Raw genomic sequence first — 17244 nt, 5'->3', positions numbered from 1 at the left:
TTACTCCAACTGTCTCCACAGCACAGGTATGTAACAGCCACCAGCTGTCTCCGCATCACAGGTATGTGACAACCCCCAGCTCTCACCCATCACAGATGTGTGACAGCCCCCGGCTCTCTCCCCATCACATGTATGTGACAGCCCCGAGCTGTCTCCCCATCACAGGTATGTGACAGCCCCCAGGTATCTCCCCACTACTATTATGTGATAGCTCCTATCCTTCCCCACATCACAGGTATGTGAACAACCACAAGCTCTCTCCACATCACAGGCGTGTGACCGTCCACAGCTGTCTCCGTATCACAGGTGTGTGACAGCCTCCAGCTCTCTCCCCATCACAGGTATGTGACAGTCCCCAACTCTCTCCCCATCACAGGTATGTGAAAGCCCCCAGCTCTCTCCCCATCACAGGTGTTTGACAGTCCCCATCTCTCTCCCCTTCACAGGTATGTGAAAGTCCCCATGTCTCCCCCCATCACAGGTGTGAGACAGGCCCCAGCTCTCTCCCCATCACAGGTGAGTGACAGCCCCCAGCTCTCTCCCCATCTCAGGTATATGACAGCCCCCAGCTGTCTCCGCATCACAGGTGAACGACAGCCCTCAACTCTCTCCCCATCACATGTATGTGACAGCCCCCAGCTGTCTCCGCATCACAGGTATGTGTGAGCCCCCAGCTCTCTCCTCATCACAAGTGTTTGACAGTCCCCTTCTTTATCAGCATTACAGGTATGTGACAGGACCCAGCTGTCTCCGCATCACAGGTATGTGACAGCCATCAGCTGTCTCCGCATCACAGGTATGTGACAGCCCCCAGCTCTCTCCCCATCAAAGGTGTTTGACAGTCCCCATCACTCTCCCCATCACAGGTGTGTGACAGCCCCCAGTTCTCTCCCCATCACAGGTGAGTGACAGCCCCCAACTCTCTCACCATCACAGGTATGTGACAGCCCCCAGCTCTCTCCCCATCACAGGTGTGTGACAGCCCCTACCTGTCTCAGCATTACAGGTATGTGACAGTCCCCATCCCTTTCCCCATCACAGGTGAGTGACAGCCCCCAGCTCTCTCCCCATCTCAGGTATGTGACAGTCCCCAGCTATCTCCGCATCACAGGTGCCTGACAGCCCCCAACTCTTTCTCCATCACAGGTAAGTGACAGCCCAAAGCTCTCTCGCTATCTCAGATGTGTGACAGCCACTAGCTGTCTGCACATCCCAGGTATGTGACAGCCTCCAGCTCTCTCCCCATCACAGGTATGTGACAGCCCCCATCTCTCTCTCCATCACAGCTGAGTGACAGCCCTCATCTCTCTACCCATCACAGCTGAGTGACAGCCCCCATCTCTCCTCCCATAACAGGTAGGTGACAACCCCCAGCTCTCTACTCATCACAGGTGTCTGAAGCCCCCAGCTCTCTCCCAATCACAGGTGAGTGACAGTACCCAACTCTCTCCCCATCACAGGTATGTGAGAGCCCCCAGCTGTCTCCACCTCACAAGTATGTGTGAGCCCCCAGCTATCTCCCCATCACAGGTGTTTGACAGTCCCCATCTGTCTCCCCATCATAGGCATGTGAAAGTCCCCAGCTCTCCCCCCATAACAGGTGTGTGACAGCCCCCAACTCTCTCCACATCACAGGTGAGTGACAGCCCCCAGCTCTCTCCCCATCACAGGTGTGTGACAGCCCATAGCTGTCTCAGCGACACAGGTATGTGACAGTCCCCATCTCTCTCCCCATCCCAGGTGTGTGACAGCCCCCAGCTCTCTCCACATCACAGGTGAGTGACAGCCCCCAGCTCTCTCCCCATCTCAGGTATCTGACGGCCCCCAGCTGTCTCCGCATCACAGGAGCCTGACAGCCCCCAACTCTCTCCCCATCACAGGTATGTGAAAGCCCCCATTTTCTCCACATCACAGGTATGTGACAGCCACTGGCTCTCTTCCCATCACAGGTGTTTGACAGTCCCCATCTCTCTCACCATCAGAGGTGTGTGACAGCCCCCAGCTCTCTCATCACAGGTGAGTGACAGCCCCCACGTCTCTCCCATCACAGGTGTGTGACTGCCCCCAGCTGTCTCCTCGACACAGGTGCCTGACAGTCCCCACCTTTCTCCCCATCACAGGTATGTGTCAGCCCCCAACTGTCTCCACTTCACAGGTATCTGAAAGACACCAGCTGTCTCCACATCACAGGTATGTGACAGCCCCCAGGTCTCTCCCCATCACAGGTGTTTGACAGTCCCCATCTCTTTCCCCATCACAGGTGTGTGACAGCCCCCAGCGCTCTCCCCATCACAGGTGAGTGACAGCCCCCAGCTCTCTCCCCATCATAGGAATGTGACAGCCGCCAGCTGTCCCCGCATCACAGGTGCCTGACAGCCCCCAACTCTCTCCCCATCACAGGTATGATACAGCCCCCAACTGTCTCCACATCACAGGTATATGACAGCAACCAGCTGTCTCCCCATTATAGGTGACAACCCCCAGCTGTCTCCACATAACAGTTATGTGACAACCCCAAGCTCTCTCCCCATCACAGGTGTGTGACCTTCCCCAGCTGTCTCCATATCACAGGTGCGTGACAACGCCCAGCTCTCTTCCCTTCACAGGTGGGTGACATCACCCAGCTCTCTCCCCATCCCAGGTGAGGGTGAGCCCCCATCTCTCTCCCCATTACAGGTGAGTGACAGCCCCCAGCTCTCTCCCCATCACAGGTGAGTGGCAGCCTCCAGCTCTCTCCCCATCACAGGTATGTGACAACCCCCGGGTGTCTCATCGACACTTGTATGTGACAGTCCCCATCTCTGTCCCCATCAAAGGTGTGTGACAGCCCACAGCTCTCTCCACATCACAGGTGAGTGACAGCCCCCAGCTCTCTCCCCATTTCAGGTATCTGACGGCCCCCAGCTGTCTCCGCATCACAGGAGCCTGACAGCCCCCAACTCTCTCCCCATCACAGGTATGTGACAGCCCCCATTTTCTCCACATCGCAGGTATGTGACAGCCACTAGCTCTCTTCCCATCACAGGTGTTTGACAGTCCCCATCTCTCTCACCATCAGAGGTGTGTGACAGCCCCCAGCTCTCTCCTCATCACAGGTGAGTGACAGCCCCCACCTCTCTCCCATCACTGGTGTGTGACTGCCCCCAGCTGTCTCCTCGACACAGGTGCCTGACAGTCCCCACCTTTCTCCCCATCACAGGTATATGACAGGCCCCAGCTGGCTCCATATCACAGGTATATGACAGCCCCCAGCTGTCTCCCCATTATAGGTGACAGCCCCCAGATGTCTTCACATAAGAGTTATGTGACAACCCCAAGCTCTCTCCCCATCAGAGGTGTGTGACCTTCCCCAGCTGTCTCCATATCAGAAGTGCGTGACAACGCCCAGCTCTCTTGCCTTCACCGGTGGGTGACAGCATCCAGCTCTCTCCCCATTCCAGGTGAGTGAGAGCCCCCATTTCTCTCCCCATTACAGGTGAGTGACAGCCCCCAGCTCTCTCCCCATCACAGGTGAGTGGCAGCCTCCAGCTCTCTCCCCATCACAGGTATGTGACAACCCCCAGCTGTCTCATGGACACATGTATGTGACAGTCCCCATCTCTCTCCCCATCACAGGTGTGTGACAGCCCCCAGCTCTCTCCTCATCACAGGTGAGTGACAGCCCCCACCTCTCTCCTATCACTGGTGTGTGACTGCCCCCAGCTGTCTCCTCGTCACAGGTGCCTGACAGTCCCCACCTTTCTCCCCATCACAGGTATGTGTGAGCCCCCAACTGTCTCCACTTCACAGGTATCTGAAAGACACCAGCTGTCTCCACATCACAGGTATGTGACAGCCCCCAGGTCTCTCCCCATCACAGGTGTTTGACAGTCCCCATCTCTTTCCCCATCACAGGTGTGTGACAGCCCCCAGAGCTCTCCCCATCACAGGTGAGTGACAGCCCCCAGCTCTCTCCCCATCATAGGTATGTGACAGCCGCCAGCTGTCTCCGCATCACAGGTGCCTGACAGCCCCCAACTCTCTCCCCATCACAGGTATATGACAGCAACCAGCTGTCTCCCCATTATAGGTGACAACCCCCAGCTGTCTCCACATAACAGTTATGTGACAACCCCAAGCTCTCTCCCCATCACAGGTGTGTGACCTTCCCCAGCTGTCTCCATATCACAGGTGCGTGACAACGCCCAGCTCTCTTCCCTTCACAGGTGGGTGACATCACCCAGCTCTCTCCCCATCCCAGGTGAGGGAGAGCCCCCATCTCTCTCCCCATTACAGGTGAGTGACAGCCCCCAGCTCTCTCCCCATCACAGGTGAGTGGCAGCCTCCAGCTCTCTCCCCATCACAGGTATGTGACAACCCCCAGCTGTCTCATCGACACATGTATGTGACAGTCCCCATCTCTGTCCCCATCAAAGGTGTGTGACAGCCCCCAGCTCTCTCCACATCACAGGTGAGTGACAGCCCCCAGCTCTCTCCCCATCTCAGGTATCTGACGGCCCCCAGCTGTCTCCGCATCACAGGAGCCTGACAGCCCCCAACTCTCTCCCCATCACAGGTAGGTGAAAGCCCCCATTTTCTCCACATCGCAGGTATGTGACAGCCACTAGCTCTCTTCCCATCACAGGTGTTTGACAGTCCCCATCTCTGTCACCATCAGAGGTGTGTGACAGCCCCCAGCTCTCTCCTCATCACAGGTGAGTGACAGCCCCCACCTCTCTCCTATCACTGGTGTGTGACTGCCCCCAGCTGTCTCCTCGTCACAGGTGCCTGACAGTCCCCACCTTTCTCCCCATCACAGGTATGTGTCAGCCCCCAACTGTCTCCACTTCACAGGTATCTGAAAGACACCAGCTGTCTCCACATCACAGGTATGTGACAGCCCCCAGGTCTCTCCCCATCACAGGTGTTTGACAGTCCCCATCTCTTTCCCCATCACAGGTGTGTGACAGCCCCCATCTCTCTCCCCATAACAGGTATGTGACAGCCCCCAGCTCTCTCCCCATCATAGGTATGTGACAGCCGCCAGCTGTCTGCGCATCACAGGTGCCTGACAGCCCCCAACTCTCTCCCCATCACAGGTATGTGACAGCCCCCAGGTCTCTCCCCATCACAGGTGTTTGACAGTCCCCATCTCTTTCCCCATCACAGGTGTGTGACAGCCCCCATCTCTCTCCCCATAACAGGTATGTGACAGCCCCCAGCTCTCTCCCCATCATAGGTATGTGACAGCCGCCAGCTGTCTGCGCATCACAGGTGCCTGACAGCCCCCAACTCTCTCCCCATCACAGGTATGTTACAGCCCCCAGCTGTCTCCACATCACAGGTATGAAACAGCCACCAGCTCTCTCCGCATTACAGGTATGTGACAGCCCCCATCTCTCTCCCCATCACAGCTGTGTGACAGCCCCCAGCTCTCTCACCATCACAGGTGAGTGACAGCCCCCAGCTCTCTACCCATCACAGGTGCCCGACAGCCCCCAACTCTCTCCCCATCGCAGGTATATGATAGGCCCCAGCTGTCTCCACATCACAGGTATGTGACAGCCCACTGCTGTCTCCCCATTATAGGTGACAGCACCCAGCTGTCTCCACATAACAGTTATGTGACAACCCCAAGCTCTCTTCCCATCACAGGTGTGTGACCTTCCCCAGCTGTCTCCATATCACAGGTGCGTGACAACGCCCAGCTCTCTTCCTTTCACAGGTGGGTGACAGAACCCAGCTCTCTCCCCATCACAGGTGAGTGAGAGACCCCATCTCTCTCCCCATTACAGGTGAGTGACAGCCCCAAGCTCTCTCCCATCACAGGTGAGTGGCAGCCTCCACCTCTCTCCCCACCACAGGTATGTGACAGACCCCAGCTGTCTCAGCGACACAGGTATGTGACATTCCCGATCTCTCTCCCCATCACAGGTATCTGACAGCCCCCCGCTGTCTCCACATCACACAGCAGACTGACAGCCCCCAACTCTCTCCACATCACAGGTATGTGACAGCCCCCATTGTCTCCACATCACAGGTATGTGACAACCCCTAGCTTTCTCCCCATATCAGTTATGTGACAGCCCCCACCTGTCTCCACATCACAGGTATGTGACAGCCCCCAGGTCTCTCCCCATCACAGGTGTTTGACAATCCCCATCTCCTTCCCCATCACAGGTGTGTGACAGCCCCCACCTGTCTCCACATCACAGGTATGTGACAGCCCCCAGGTCTCTCCCCATCACAGGTGTTTGCCAATCCCCATCTCCTTCCCCATCACAGGTATGTGACAGCCCCCAGACGTCTCCACATCACAGGTATGTTACTGCCCCCAACTGTCTCCCCATCACAGGTATGTGACAGCCCCCAGCTGTCTTCCCATCACAGGGGTGTGACAGCCCCCAGCTCTCTCCCTATCACAGGTGTGTGACAGCCCCCCTTCTCTTCTGGCCACCACTCCCCCATTTCGCCACAGCCTCCTCCTTCCCGATGCCCCACAAATTCCTCACATCTATTCACTTTACCCTGGGACCCAAACTTCCCCAATGTAAGGCATAGTCACAGCCAAGCCTTGTTCTCGAGAACAGAGGGTTCGCTGGGCTGCTAAGCTCCGTGCTCTTCTACAGAACATATCTTCCATGGATTCTGTCTCTACATGGCTTTGTGTCCTTGATCCTGTCACTAGATCCCTTAGGATCTCAGACCGCTGTCCTACAAAACTAGACCAAACCCAATGGCCTCTAAAGCCCCTTCTATTTCTGAGACCATGATTCTGTGTTTTCTCCACAGTAGTCTCCCCCGGTCCTCTCTGTGACCCTTTTGTGTACCGTGTGAAGGTTCAGGGTCATACAGGTGTTCTGTTGTTCCTCCCTCTGCATCTTCAGGTGAGGCCACACACCTGTGTCTTGTCGACACCTCCCCCGAAAGGTTTCCCTGTCTTTGTCCTCTCCTATATGAAGGTCATGAATGAATCACCAATCCCCAAATTCCCTGGCAAATGCCGGTGCTATCAGACAGAGCCTGTGAAAACAGCCTAAATCAAGCCTGTGCTTTGCAGAAGAGATTTCCGACTTAACCATGCAGATTGCGGAAATGAGCAAGAATCTTCAGGAATTGGAGAAGACCAGGAAGCAAGTGCAGCAAGAAAAGTCAGACCTCCAGGCTGCCCTGGAAGAGGTGGAGGCACGTGTCTGAGATGTGAAGGAGGGCGGGGCGCTGAGGAAGGGGACTAGACCACCCCCAGGGGCCCTTCCTGCAGGAGGCACTGGGGCTCCAATGGGAAGAATCCAGCCCCACCCCCGCCCTGGGGGTGGACCAGCTGCTCTCTGCTGCCTCGCCTCATGAGTGTTCTCTAGTCCATCGTATTTCTCCTATTGAATAAATAAACTTGTTCATTATGTCCTCAACGTCTTCCTCTCAGAAAGCAAGAACTCAATCACCAAACATCCTGAGAGCCAGCTCAGAATCCCTTAGTTTTAACAGAGAGTTATACAAGGTCATCTTTGGCTGCTGGGAATTCTGTGTGGTCCAAAGAGTGCAGGATCCTGATGCTATCGCCAGCTGTGGCCAGTGAGGGGCGGATGCTTAAGAGGGTCTAGGGAAATTTGCCCTATGCAGGATAACAGGAGAGCAATTCCTCGTCTTTCTCTGTCTTTCTTGAGCAGAGGTTGGCTCCTGACTTATGGTCACTATTTAAAAAGACACAGTAATCAAAATTTTTACTAATTGAAAACGATGCTCTGTCCTTCTCAAGACATAAGATTGTTAACAACAAAGCTTCAGTTCTAGTTTCATTACTAGTAACAATTTGGGAGCAAACTGTTTGACCTTTTTGAGTACTGTTCTATTTATTTGTAAAATGAGCCTAATAATACCCTTTTTATCCTAATGGGGATGAAAAACCTCATTCAAGAAAAGGTGGCTGCCCCCGGCAATCCCAATCACTCCTTTACTTTTATCAGGGTTCCTTGAAGCGTGAAGAGGGCAAGATTTTGCGTGTCCAGCTAGAGTTGAACCAGCTGAAATCTGAGCTTGACCACAAGATCACTGAGAAGGAAGAAGAAATCGAGCAGCTGAAAAGAAAGAGCCAGCGGGCAGCAAAGGCCATGCAAAGCGTGCTGGATGCTGAGATCTGGAGCCGGAATGTTGCTCTGAGGCTGAAGAAGAAGATGGAGAGAGACCTCAGTGAGATGGAGATTCAGCTGGGCCACTCCAACCGCCAGGTGGCAGAGACCCAGAAACACCTGTGCTCAGTCCAGAGCCAGCTCAAGGTGAGTGCACGGCCCCTGGAGGACCTGGCGGGACCTCAGCCTGCCCTGGGCTCCGGTCTCACCACTGGTTTCTCGTGAACGACTCCCAGCTGCATCTGGATGACGCCCTGAGGAGCAGCGAGGACCTCAAGGAGCAGCTGGCCCTCGTGGAGCGCAGGAATGGCCTCTCGCTGGAGGAGCCGGAGGAGAGGAAGGTGGCCCTGGCGCGGACGGAGCGCACCCGCAAGCTGGCGGAGCACGAGCTGCTGGAGGCCAGCGACCGCGTGCAGCTCCTTCACTCCCACGTGTGTCCGTCCTCACTCCACTCTGGGTCCACCCTGGAGGCAGGCAGGACCCAGGCTTGATGGAGAGGAGTTCCCACCGCTCCTTCCAGGCTAGCGGTCAAGACAAACTTTCATTAGGCCTAGTTCTTGGAATAACTTGGTCTCTAGATGGACAGATTGCTGAGCTTTCTTTTATCTGAAGATAAAAGATCATGGGGAAATCAGAGCAAGGCATGACAAATTATTGCATAAAAGGGCTGGAAAAGGCTTCACAGAGGCAGTAACATTTAAGCTGCAAGCTTAGAAAATTAGGATTGTCTTTTGAAATAATTACTTTTAGGAAAGTTCAAGAATTCCTTGTTTCATTTCTTATTTTTTTGGACCACACCACATGGCATACAGGATCTTAGTTCCCCAACCAGAGATCAAACCCGCGCCCTGCGCAGTGGAAACACAAAGCCCTAATCACTGGACTGCCAGGGAATTCCCCCAAAATTCCTTGCTTTAAAAACTATTTTTTGAATTAGCCAAAAAACTAGAAGAATACCAACCATATTGTTAGCATTTTGGGATCTCCTATTCTAGGCTCTTGTTTCTATACATAAATATGATATTTTTTGTAAACGTGATCAATCCTTTTGCAACTTTTTTTCATTTAACAACGTGTTGTGAACATATTTCTATATTTTAAAATAGTTTTCTATGATGCAGTTTTTTAATGGCAGAAAAGCAGTCCATTTTAGTTGTGTATTATGGCACATTTATTTAATCAGTCTTCTACGGTTGGATATTTTTAGACTGTTCCCAATAAAAATTTTTATGATTAGAAGATTGTATGACTAAGTTCTTCATAACTAAATTTTCACATATATCCATGATTACTATTTCCTTCATATTCCTAAAAGTAAGTAAATTCCTGGAAGTATATATTCATGGTCAAAACAGCAAAGACATTTATGATATGTTGTAAATTGGTCTTTAACAAAGTTGTCCCAATTTTTACTCCCATGGGGAAAATAAGTGAGAGTGCTTAGCTATTATTTTTTTTAATCTTCACCGATTTTATGGTTGAAAATGCCTCATTTTAAAAATTCTTATTTCTTTGATTACTAATGAGGTGGAACATTTTGTCGTATTTGTTGGCTATTTGTATTTCTTCTGGTGTGTCTTAGCTATTTGTACTTTTGCCCTTTTTTCTTAATGATTTGTCTTTTTTACATATTAAGGAAGGAACTATTTTTTCAGTAATGCACATTGCAAATGTTTCCTCGTTTGTCATCATCCTAACAACTCTGTACAATGTTTTTGTTTTGTTTTGTTTTGTTTTTTAAAGATTTATTTACTTATTTATTTACTTATTTATTTATTTATGGCTGTGTTGGGTCTCTGTTTCTGTGCGAGGTCTTTCCCTAGTTGCGGCAAGTGGGGGCCACTCTTCATCGCGGTGCGCGGGCCTCTCACTATCGCGGCCTCTCTTGTTGCGGAGCACAGGCTCCAGACGCGCAGGCTCAGCAGTTGTGGTTCACGGGCCCAGCCGCTCCGCGGCATGTGGGATCTTCCCAGGCCAGGGCTCGAACCCGTGTCCCCTGCATTGGCAGGCAGACTCTCAACCACTGCGCCACCAGGGAAGCCCTGTACAATGTTTTGATCATGAGAATTATTTTTCATTTCACATAGTTACGTCAACCATTTCCTTGTTCCAGCACCTTTAACTAAATAATTTATCCTTCCTCAAATATTTAAATGTCCACATTTATCATTTACTCAATTCTTTTATGTACAATTCTCGGGCCTGTTTTGGGATATCTGTCTATCAAAAAGGAAAGTCTTTTTAATTTTTTTTCACCTGTGTGAAAAATAAGAAATGGAACGTTCTCGAGCTTGACTTCTTTCCCCACCCAACCCTCTCCCTTCCAATCGTTGTAAGTGTCCAAATGTAGCCCGAACCTCTTATCTAATTTTTCTTGTAGAACACGTGCCTGATAAATACCAAGAAAAAACTGGAAGCTGACATAGCCCAATGCCAGGCAGAGGTGGAGAAGTCTATCCAGGAGTCCAAAAATGCAGAGGAGAAGGCCAAGAAGGATGTCACGGATGTGCGCTCCATTCTTTCTTATCAGAGATGCTGTCTGGAGATAAGAAAGGGGCTTCTACGCCGCCCCTTTGGGACCTGCAAGTAGGTTTCCTCTCCTCACCCCTGCATTCAGTCAGTGGTGGCTTCCCGGAGAGACGGAAGGAGACGGAGCCTCAGCAGAGGCAAAGTGGGAGGGGAACCATGCAGCATCAGCGGTGGCTGCAGCAAGGAGGAAAGCATCAGCGTGCCTAGTGCCAGCCTCACAGCACCCTCCGTGTGCCCGCATAGGAGGGGTGGGTGGCCCACTGCTGCCTCTTGTGAACTTAACCAGGCGGCCATGATGGCCGAGGCGCTGACAGAGAAGGAGCAGGACACCAGCGCCCACCTGGAGCGGATGAAGAAGAACCTGGAGCAGACGGTGAAGGACCTGAAGCACCGCCTGGACGAGGCTGAGCAGCTGGCCCTGAAGGGTGGCAAGAAGCACATCCAGAAGCTGGAGGCCAGGGTGGGTCTCTCAATCTCTCTGAATCCGGAAAGTGAAAACGGCACTCCCCGATCCTTCTCTCTTCTTGTATATTGACTCCCATCCTTATCCTGTGGCTGGGGACAGCCACCCAATATCGTCAGTAGGTCCTGAGGTAATTAACATCCCCCAAAACTGACTATATAAGTATCTTTCTTGATTGTAGGTACGTGAGCTTGAAGGAGAGGTTGAAAGTGAGCAGAAACGTAATGCTGAGGCTGTTAAAGGTTTGTGGAAACACGAGAGAAGAGTAAAGGAACTCACCTACCAGGTAAGAGGAAGAGCTTTCTAGAATATCCAGACTTCCTGCACAAAGGGAAATTGAAAACCTGGTGACTATGTGGTACTCACAAATAGCTACATGTTAACTCGATATACATAAGGGGCAAATGACACAATCACCTATCACAGACCCTTTCCTAAGCTAGGAAAATCAGGAAGGCCTTTAGAAAATCGTGTAAGTGAGGAAAGAATACAGGTTTCAAAGACAGATAAACTGGTATTAGTCCTAGTTTGGCCTCTTACTTTTTAAACTCGGATAGGTTACCTAACACTCTCAACCTTAATTCATCACCTGTAAAATAGAATAAAAACATCTACTCACCAGAGTAGGCAGGTAAGGATTAGAGACGTGTATAACTCTCCAATATAGTGCCTGCACACAGTGGACATTTAACAAGAGTGGCTACTGTTAATACTATGAAGGAAGCCTCAGAGTTGACCACATTTACCCCAGGCCCACCTGCCATCATATCAAAGTGATTTACTTCACCACCTGTAGTGGGTTGATTTTGTTGGATTCAATGCAGACCATTTTTTTCAAACTTCCAGACTGAGGAAGACCGCAAGAATGTTCTCAGGCTGCAAGACCTGGTAGATAAATTACAGGCAAAGGTGAAATCATACAAGAGACAAGCTGAGGAGGCTGTAAGTATCTTTAAGCCCTTGAGGGAAGAAGGAAACTTCGTTGGGGGTAGAAAGTATATTAAGAGAATGTGTTAATGAGAAAGAAAGAGACCAAGTAAGAATATGTCATTCTTATTTTAAGAGAGAGGATATAAATATGAATTTACCCCCAAATCCTATTTATAGAATAAGACCTCAAGACGAGATATTTTTATTATTAAGCAATTTGTAGGGGTTGGGGGAAAAAAAGAAAATTCCAAATAACCCACCTTACTTGATAGCTGCAAAGAATATCCAGCAGAAAATCTAACACCATGATAAATATTCCTCTCCCTCTAGAAATGCACAAAATCAATTGTTCCCAAAAGCCAAACAGAAATCTTTTACCCCAGCTGACTCCTTCCCTCACTACCACTGTCATCAGCAGGGACTTATCCCTGCACATTCGCTGTAGCAAATTAGGATGTGTTGGGAGATTCTCCAGCTTCACTTTTCCTGGTTGTTCCCCACTCTTCCAGACACAATGTAGTGGGTAAGAGGTAAGAAAAGGGAACACGAAAGGGAGAGGCACAAATGGTAGTAAGTGCAACCAACAAAGGGCATAATTTCTTCCTATCCCCATCCCCCCACCCGCAGCGTCTCTGTATACCAGAGTCAAAATATATGGCAAAAACACTTCAACTGGGATTTTCCCAAAGTTAGAATTTGACCTTACATTTACTGTCTAACCTCTGTGAGCGAGCGCACGTGGGTCTCTTCCTCCTTTCCACTCAGTCCATACATCGTAACTAGACTTCACGTATACATGGGTTTGACATAATGAGCTCGTCTCTTCCATTTCAAAACTATTTCTTCTTTCATTCTTTAGAGTAAAAAATGTAACTGAAGTTACAAGTTCTGTCTGGATTTGAAATCCGATATGACAAACAAACCGTAAGGAGGAAATATCTGAGTTGAGGAAATAATCCTGTTTGTGACAAGTGCAATGAGAACCACAAAGTCTAACTCTCACAACTTTATTCTTAGGAGGAACAATCCAATGCTAATCTTGCCAAATTCCACAAGCTCCAGCACGAGCTGGAGGAGGCCGAGGAACGGGCTGACATTGCCGAGTCCCAGGTCAACAAGCTGCGGGTGAAGAGCCGGGAGATTCACATACAAGTCAGTGCAGAGTGAACACATCTGCCTGATGCTGCCAAGGGGCTGAAGAAATGCACAAAACGTGCTATTTTGGGTCACTTGCTTTGTGATGTTTTTCTCTTCATGTTGAATAAATAAAAACTACAGTGAACTGATAAACTGAACCAGACTCATTTACTTCCAAAATTACTTATTCTCAAACACAGTTCTCACCTAGCTATTATTATTCTAACATTATATATGGCTTTGTGGAACATTCAATATCTGTACCTCCCTCACCACCCCGCATCCCCTTTCCCATCTCCAGCTCCACCACACACACACACTATTATCTTTTACTGGACTTAATTTTATTAAGTCTCTCTAGACTGTTACAAATGACTAAGGAAACCACTCACTGAGGTTACGCCTTCAGACAGGACACACTCATGCACCCACTCCGCAGGTGGTTACTGAGCATCTACTATGCGCCGGGCCCTGCTCTCAGTACTATGGGAATAGCAGTGAACAAAGCATAGTTCCCTCCCTCTGGGAACTTATATTCTGCAAGGAAAGAAAGGCAGTCAACAAATAAGAAGCTGTGTCTACTATATTTAAAATAGATAATCAACAAGAACCTAGTGTATAGCACAGGGAACTCGGCTCAGTATTCTCTAATAACCTAAACGGGAAAAGAATTTGAAAAAGAATGGATACTTGTATGGGTATAAGTGAATCACTCTGCTGTACACCTGTAACTAACACATCATTGTTAATCAACTATACTCCAACATAAAATTTTTGTAAAAAGATCTACAAAAAAAATAAGAAGCTGCGTAATGTGTCAGGTAAGTGCTCATGAGAAATAAAAAAAGTAAGAGGGAGGCAGTTAGTACTATGTAGAGAGGAGTCAAGCAAGGCCTCTCTAAGAAAAACACATTTGAGCTGAGACCTGAAGGAAGCAAGAGTATTCCAGGCAGAGGGAACAAAAGAAAATGCAAAGGCCCTGAGGCAGGGGCAGTTTGGCATGGCCCAGGGACAGGAAGGAGGCCAGCAGGGCTAGAGGAGAATGAGCAAGATAGTCACGGCATAAGAGAGGAACCTGGGACCCCAGGGATCATGTAGGGCTTCAGGGCCACCTGAGGACTTTTCTCTTCACTCAGAGTGAGATGGGAAATCTTTGGAGTGTTTTGAGCAGAGGAGTGATATTAACACACATTCTAAAAGAATCACTCTGGGGACTTCCCTGGTGGCGCAGTGGTTGAGAATCTGCCTGCCAATGCAGGGGACACGGGTGCGAGCCCTGGTCCTGGAAGATCCCACATGCCGCGGAGCAACTAAGCCCATGCACCACAACTACTAAGCCTGTGCTCTAGAGCCTGCAAGCCACAACTACTGAGCCCGCATGCTGCAACTACTGAAGCCCTCACACCTAGGGCCCGTGCTCCACAACAAGAGAAGCCACCGCAATGAGAAGCCTCTGCACCGCAAGGGAGAGTAGCCCCCTCTCGCCGCAACTACAGAAAGCCCGTGCGCAGCAAAGAAGACCCAACACAGCCAAAATGAATAAATAAATAAGTCTTTAAAAAAAAAAAAAAGAATCACTCTGCTGCATTGAGAATACACTGAAGGGGGCAGAGGTCGAAACTGTGAGACCAGTTAGGAGCCTACTGCAAAATAAAAGATAAAAAATGACAGTGGCTTAGACCAGAGAGATAGGCACTGGGAGATGACGAGAAGCAGATGGATTCTAGATGTACTGTGAAGGTGGCGCACATAGGGTTTTCTGACAGATTGGATGGATGAGTGGGTGAGAGAGAGAGAGAGAGAGAAAGGACTTATGAAAAGAGGAAGGATAAAACAAGATAGATTTAGTGCAGTATAAACATGAGGAGTTTGGTATCTAGAAAGAGAGGAAGCATTAGAACAAAAATGCAATCTAGACAAAAATTGTACTTTATGCACTCCTGTCCCTCTTCCACCTTCTACCATCCACACTCCCTTGCCTCTCAACCCCTATCAGCCTCACTCCTTTACAGTATAAACTGCACAGGCCTCAATCGCAAAAATGTCTAAAATTAATAACAGTTTAAAACAAAAAAATTCAAAATACTCTCCTAAATTAAATTTTGGATCAAAGAGGAAACCAAAAGTAGAATCACAAAAACTTCTAGAAGTAAACATAAGAGTAAATCTTTGTGACCTTGGTTTACACAAAGATTTCTCAGATGCCAACACCAAAAGCACAAGCCATGAGAGAAAAAATTGATAAACTGGATTTCATCAAAATTCAGTTTCTGCACTTTGAAAAACACTGTTAAACAGAATGAAAGGACAAGCCACCGACTGAGAAAAAGTATTTGCAAATTATACCCCTGATAAAGGACTTGTGTCTAGAATACATACAGAAATCTATATCTTCACTAAAAAGAAAACAAATCACCCAATTTTTAAAGAACCAAAAGATTTAAACAAACATTTCACCAAAGAAGATATACACAGAGCACATGAAAAATGCTCATCATGAATCATTAGGGGACTAATAATTAAAACATAATGAGATATCACAACACACCTATTACAATGACTAAAAGTCCAAGTGTTGGCCAAGAGGTGGAGGTACTGGACCTCTCACACCAGCTAGTGGTCATGTAAAACAGCATAACCATTTTGGAAAATAGTTTGGCAGTCTCTTAAAAAGTTAAGAAATTACCCATTTGTTCCAGTCGTTCCACTTCTAGGTATTTACTCAAGAGAAATGAAAACGTATGTCCACACAAATATTCACAGCATATTTATCTGTAATAGCCCCAAACTGAAAACCACCCAAATGGCCATTAACAGGTGAATGGATAAACACATTGTGGTAAATCCATATAATGTAATACTACAAAATGATAAAAAATAAACTATTGGGCTTCCCTGGTGGCGCAGTGGTTAAGAATCCGCCTGCCAATGTAGGGGACACGGGTTCGAGCCCTGGTCCAGGAAGATCCCACATGCCGTGGAGCAACTAAGTCCATGCACCACAACTACTGAGCCTGCGCTCTAGAGCCCGAGAGCCACAACTACTGAAGCCCACGCACCTAGAGCCCGTGCTCCACAACAAGAGAAGCCACCGCAATAAGAAGCCCGCACACCGCAACGAAGAGTAGCCTCAGCTCGCCGCAACCAGAGAAAAGCCCGCCCGCGGCAACGAAGACCAAATGCAGCCAGAAACAATAAATAAATAAAATAATAAAATAAATAAATTTTTTTTAAAAAATGATAAAAATAAACTATTAACACACACAAAAACATGGATGGATCTCAAAATAATAATGCTGATGGAAAGTAGCCAGACCAAAAAAGTGTAGACTCTATTATTCCATTTATATAAAATTCTAGGGAAAAAAAAATGAATCTATAGTGACTGAAAGCTGACTAGTGGTTGCCTAGGGATAGAGAGGCAGGATTTATGGGAGGCACAGAAGGACAGTAGGATGTATTACAAAGGACCAGGAGGAAACTTTGCGGGTGATGGACATGTTCATTATCTTGATTCAGATGATGGTGTCACAGTGTCTACATGTGTCGAGACTCTTTAAATATGTACAGTTCGTTATACATCAATTATATCCCCATAAAGCTGTTAAAATTTTTCATTGGGGGAAATACTACAATTATAGTGCTTTGGGAAAATAATAATTAGGATACTGTATGTCCAACTTTAAAGCCAGAGTTATAATTTTTGATAGGAATTACATTAAATCTATTTACCAGTTTGGGGGAAATTAGCTTACTATATTGATTCTTCCAATTCGTGAATAAAGTATGTTTTTCCATTTATTCAGATCCTCTTCAATTTCTGTCTTCCTTGTTTTACAGTTTCCAGCATACAAGTCCTGTACATGTTTTGTTAGATATACACCTAAATTCTTTTTCTTTCTTTTTGTTTTTAAGTAATTGTAAATTGTATTGTACTTCTTGTTTTTGTTTTTGTTTTTGTTTTTTTGGCTGCATTGGGCCTTTGTTGCTGCACGCAGGCTTTCTCTAGTTGCAGCGAGCATGGGCTGCTCTTCATTGCGATGCGCAGGCTTCTCACTGCGGTGGCTTCTCTTGTTGTGG

The 17244-nt window shown here is 48.5% G+C and overlaps 1 protein-coding gene across 1 annotated transcript; it reads left to right on the top strand.

Moving 5' to 3' along the window:
- Nucleotides 1–7869: 7869 nt before the first annotated feature.
- Nucleotides 7870–13194, top strand: LOC132358169 (myosin-8-like). The gene is made up of 8 exons (XM_059912013.1): nucleotides 7870–7899; nucleotides 7944–8252; nucleotides 8342–8536; nucleotides 10486–10611; nucleotides 10921–11094; nucleotides 11279–11383; nucleotides 11944–12039; nucleotides 13045–13194. The coding sequence occupies exons 1-8, from the start codon at nucleotides 7870–7872 to the stop codon at nucleotides 13192–13194; spliced, it is 1185 nt and encodes a 394-aa protein (XP_059767996.1).
- Nucleotides 13195–17244: the final 4050 nt, after the last annotated feature.

This window comes from Balaenoptera ricei, assembly GCF_028023285.1.
Source record: "Balaenoptera ricei isolate mBalRic1 chromosome 2 unlocalized genomic scaffold, mBalRic1.hap2 SUPER_2_unloc_3, whole genome shotgun sequence".
Lineage (NCBI taxonomy): Eukaryota > Metazoa > Chordata > Mammalia > Artiodactyla > Balaenopteridae > Balaenoptera > Balaenoptera ricei.
Note: the sequence above shows the minus strand (reverse complement) of the source record. Positions and strands in the feature narration are given on the sequence as shown.

Bases quoted from the DNA above. Each gene is read 5' to 3' on its own strand.
- LOC132358169 (XM_059912013.1), top strand. From the start codon at position 7,870: ATGGGGATGAAAAACCTCATTCAAGAAAAG. The intron at 11,095-11,278 runs GTGGGTCTCTCA...TCTTGATTGTAG, and splicing joins TCCAGAAGCTGGAGGCCAGG to GTACGTGAGCTTGAAGGAGA. The intron at 11,384-11,943 runs GTAAGAGGAAGA...TCAAACTTCCAG, and splicing joins TAAAGGAACTCACCTACCAG to ACTGAGGAAGACCGCAAGAA.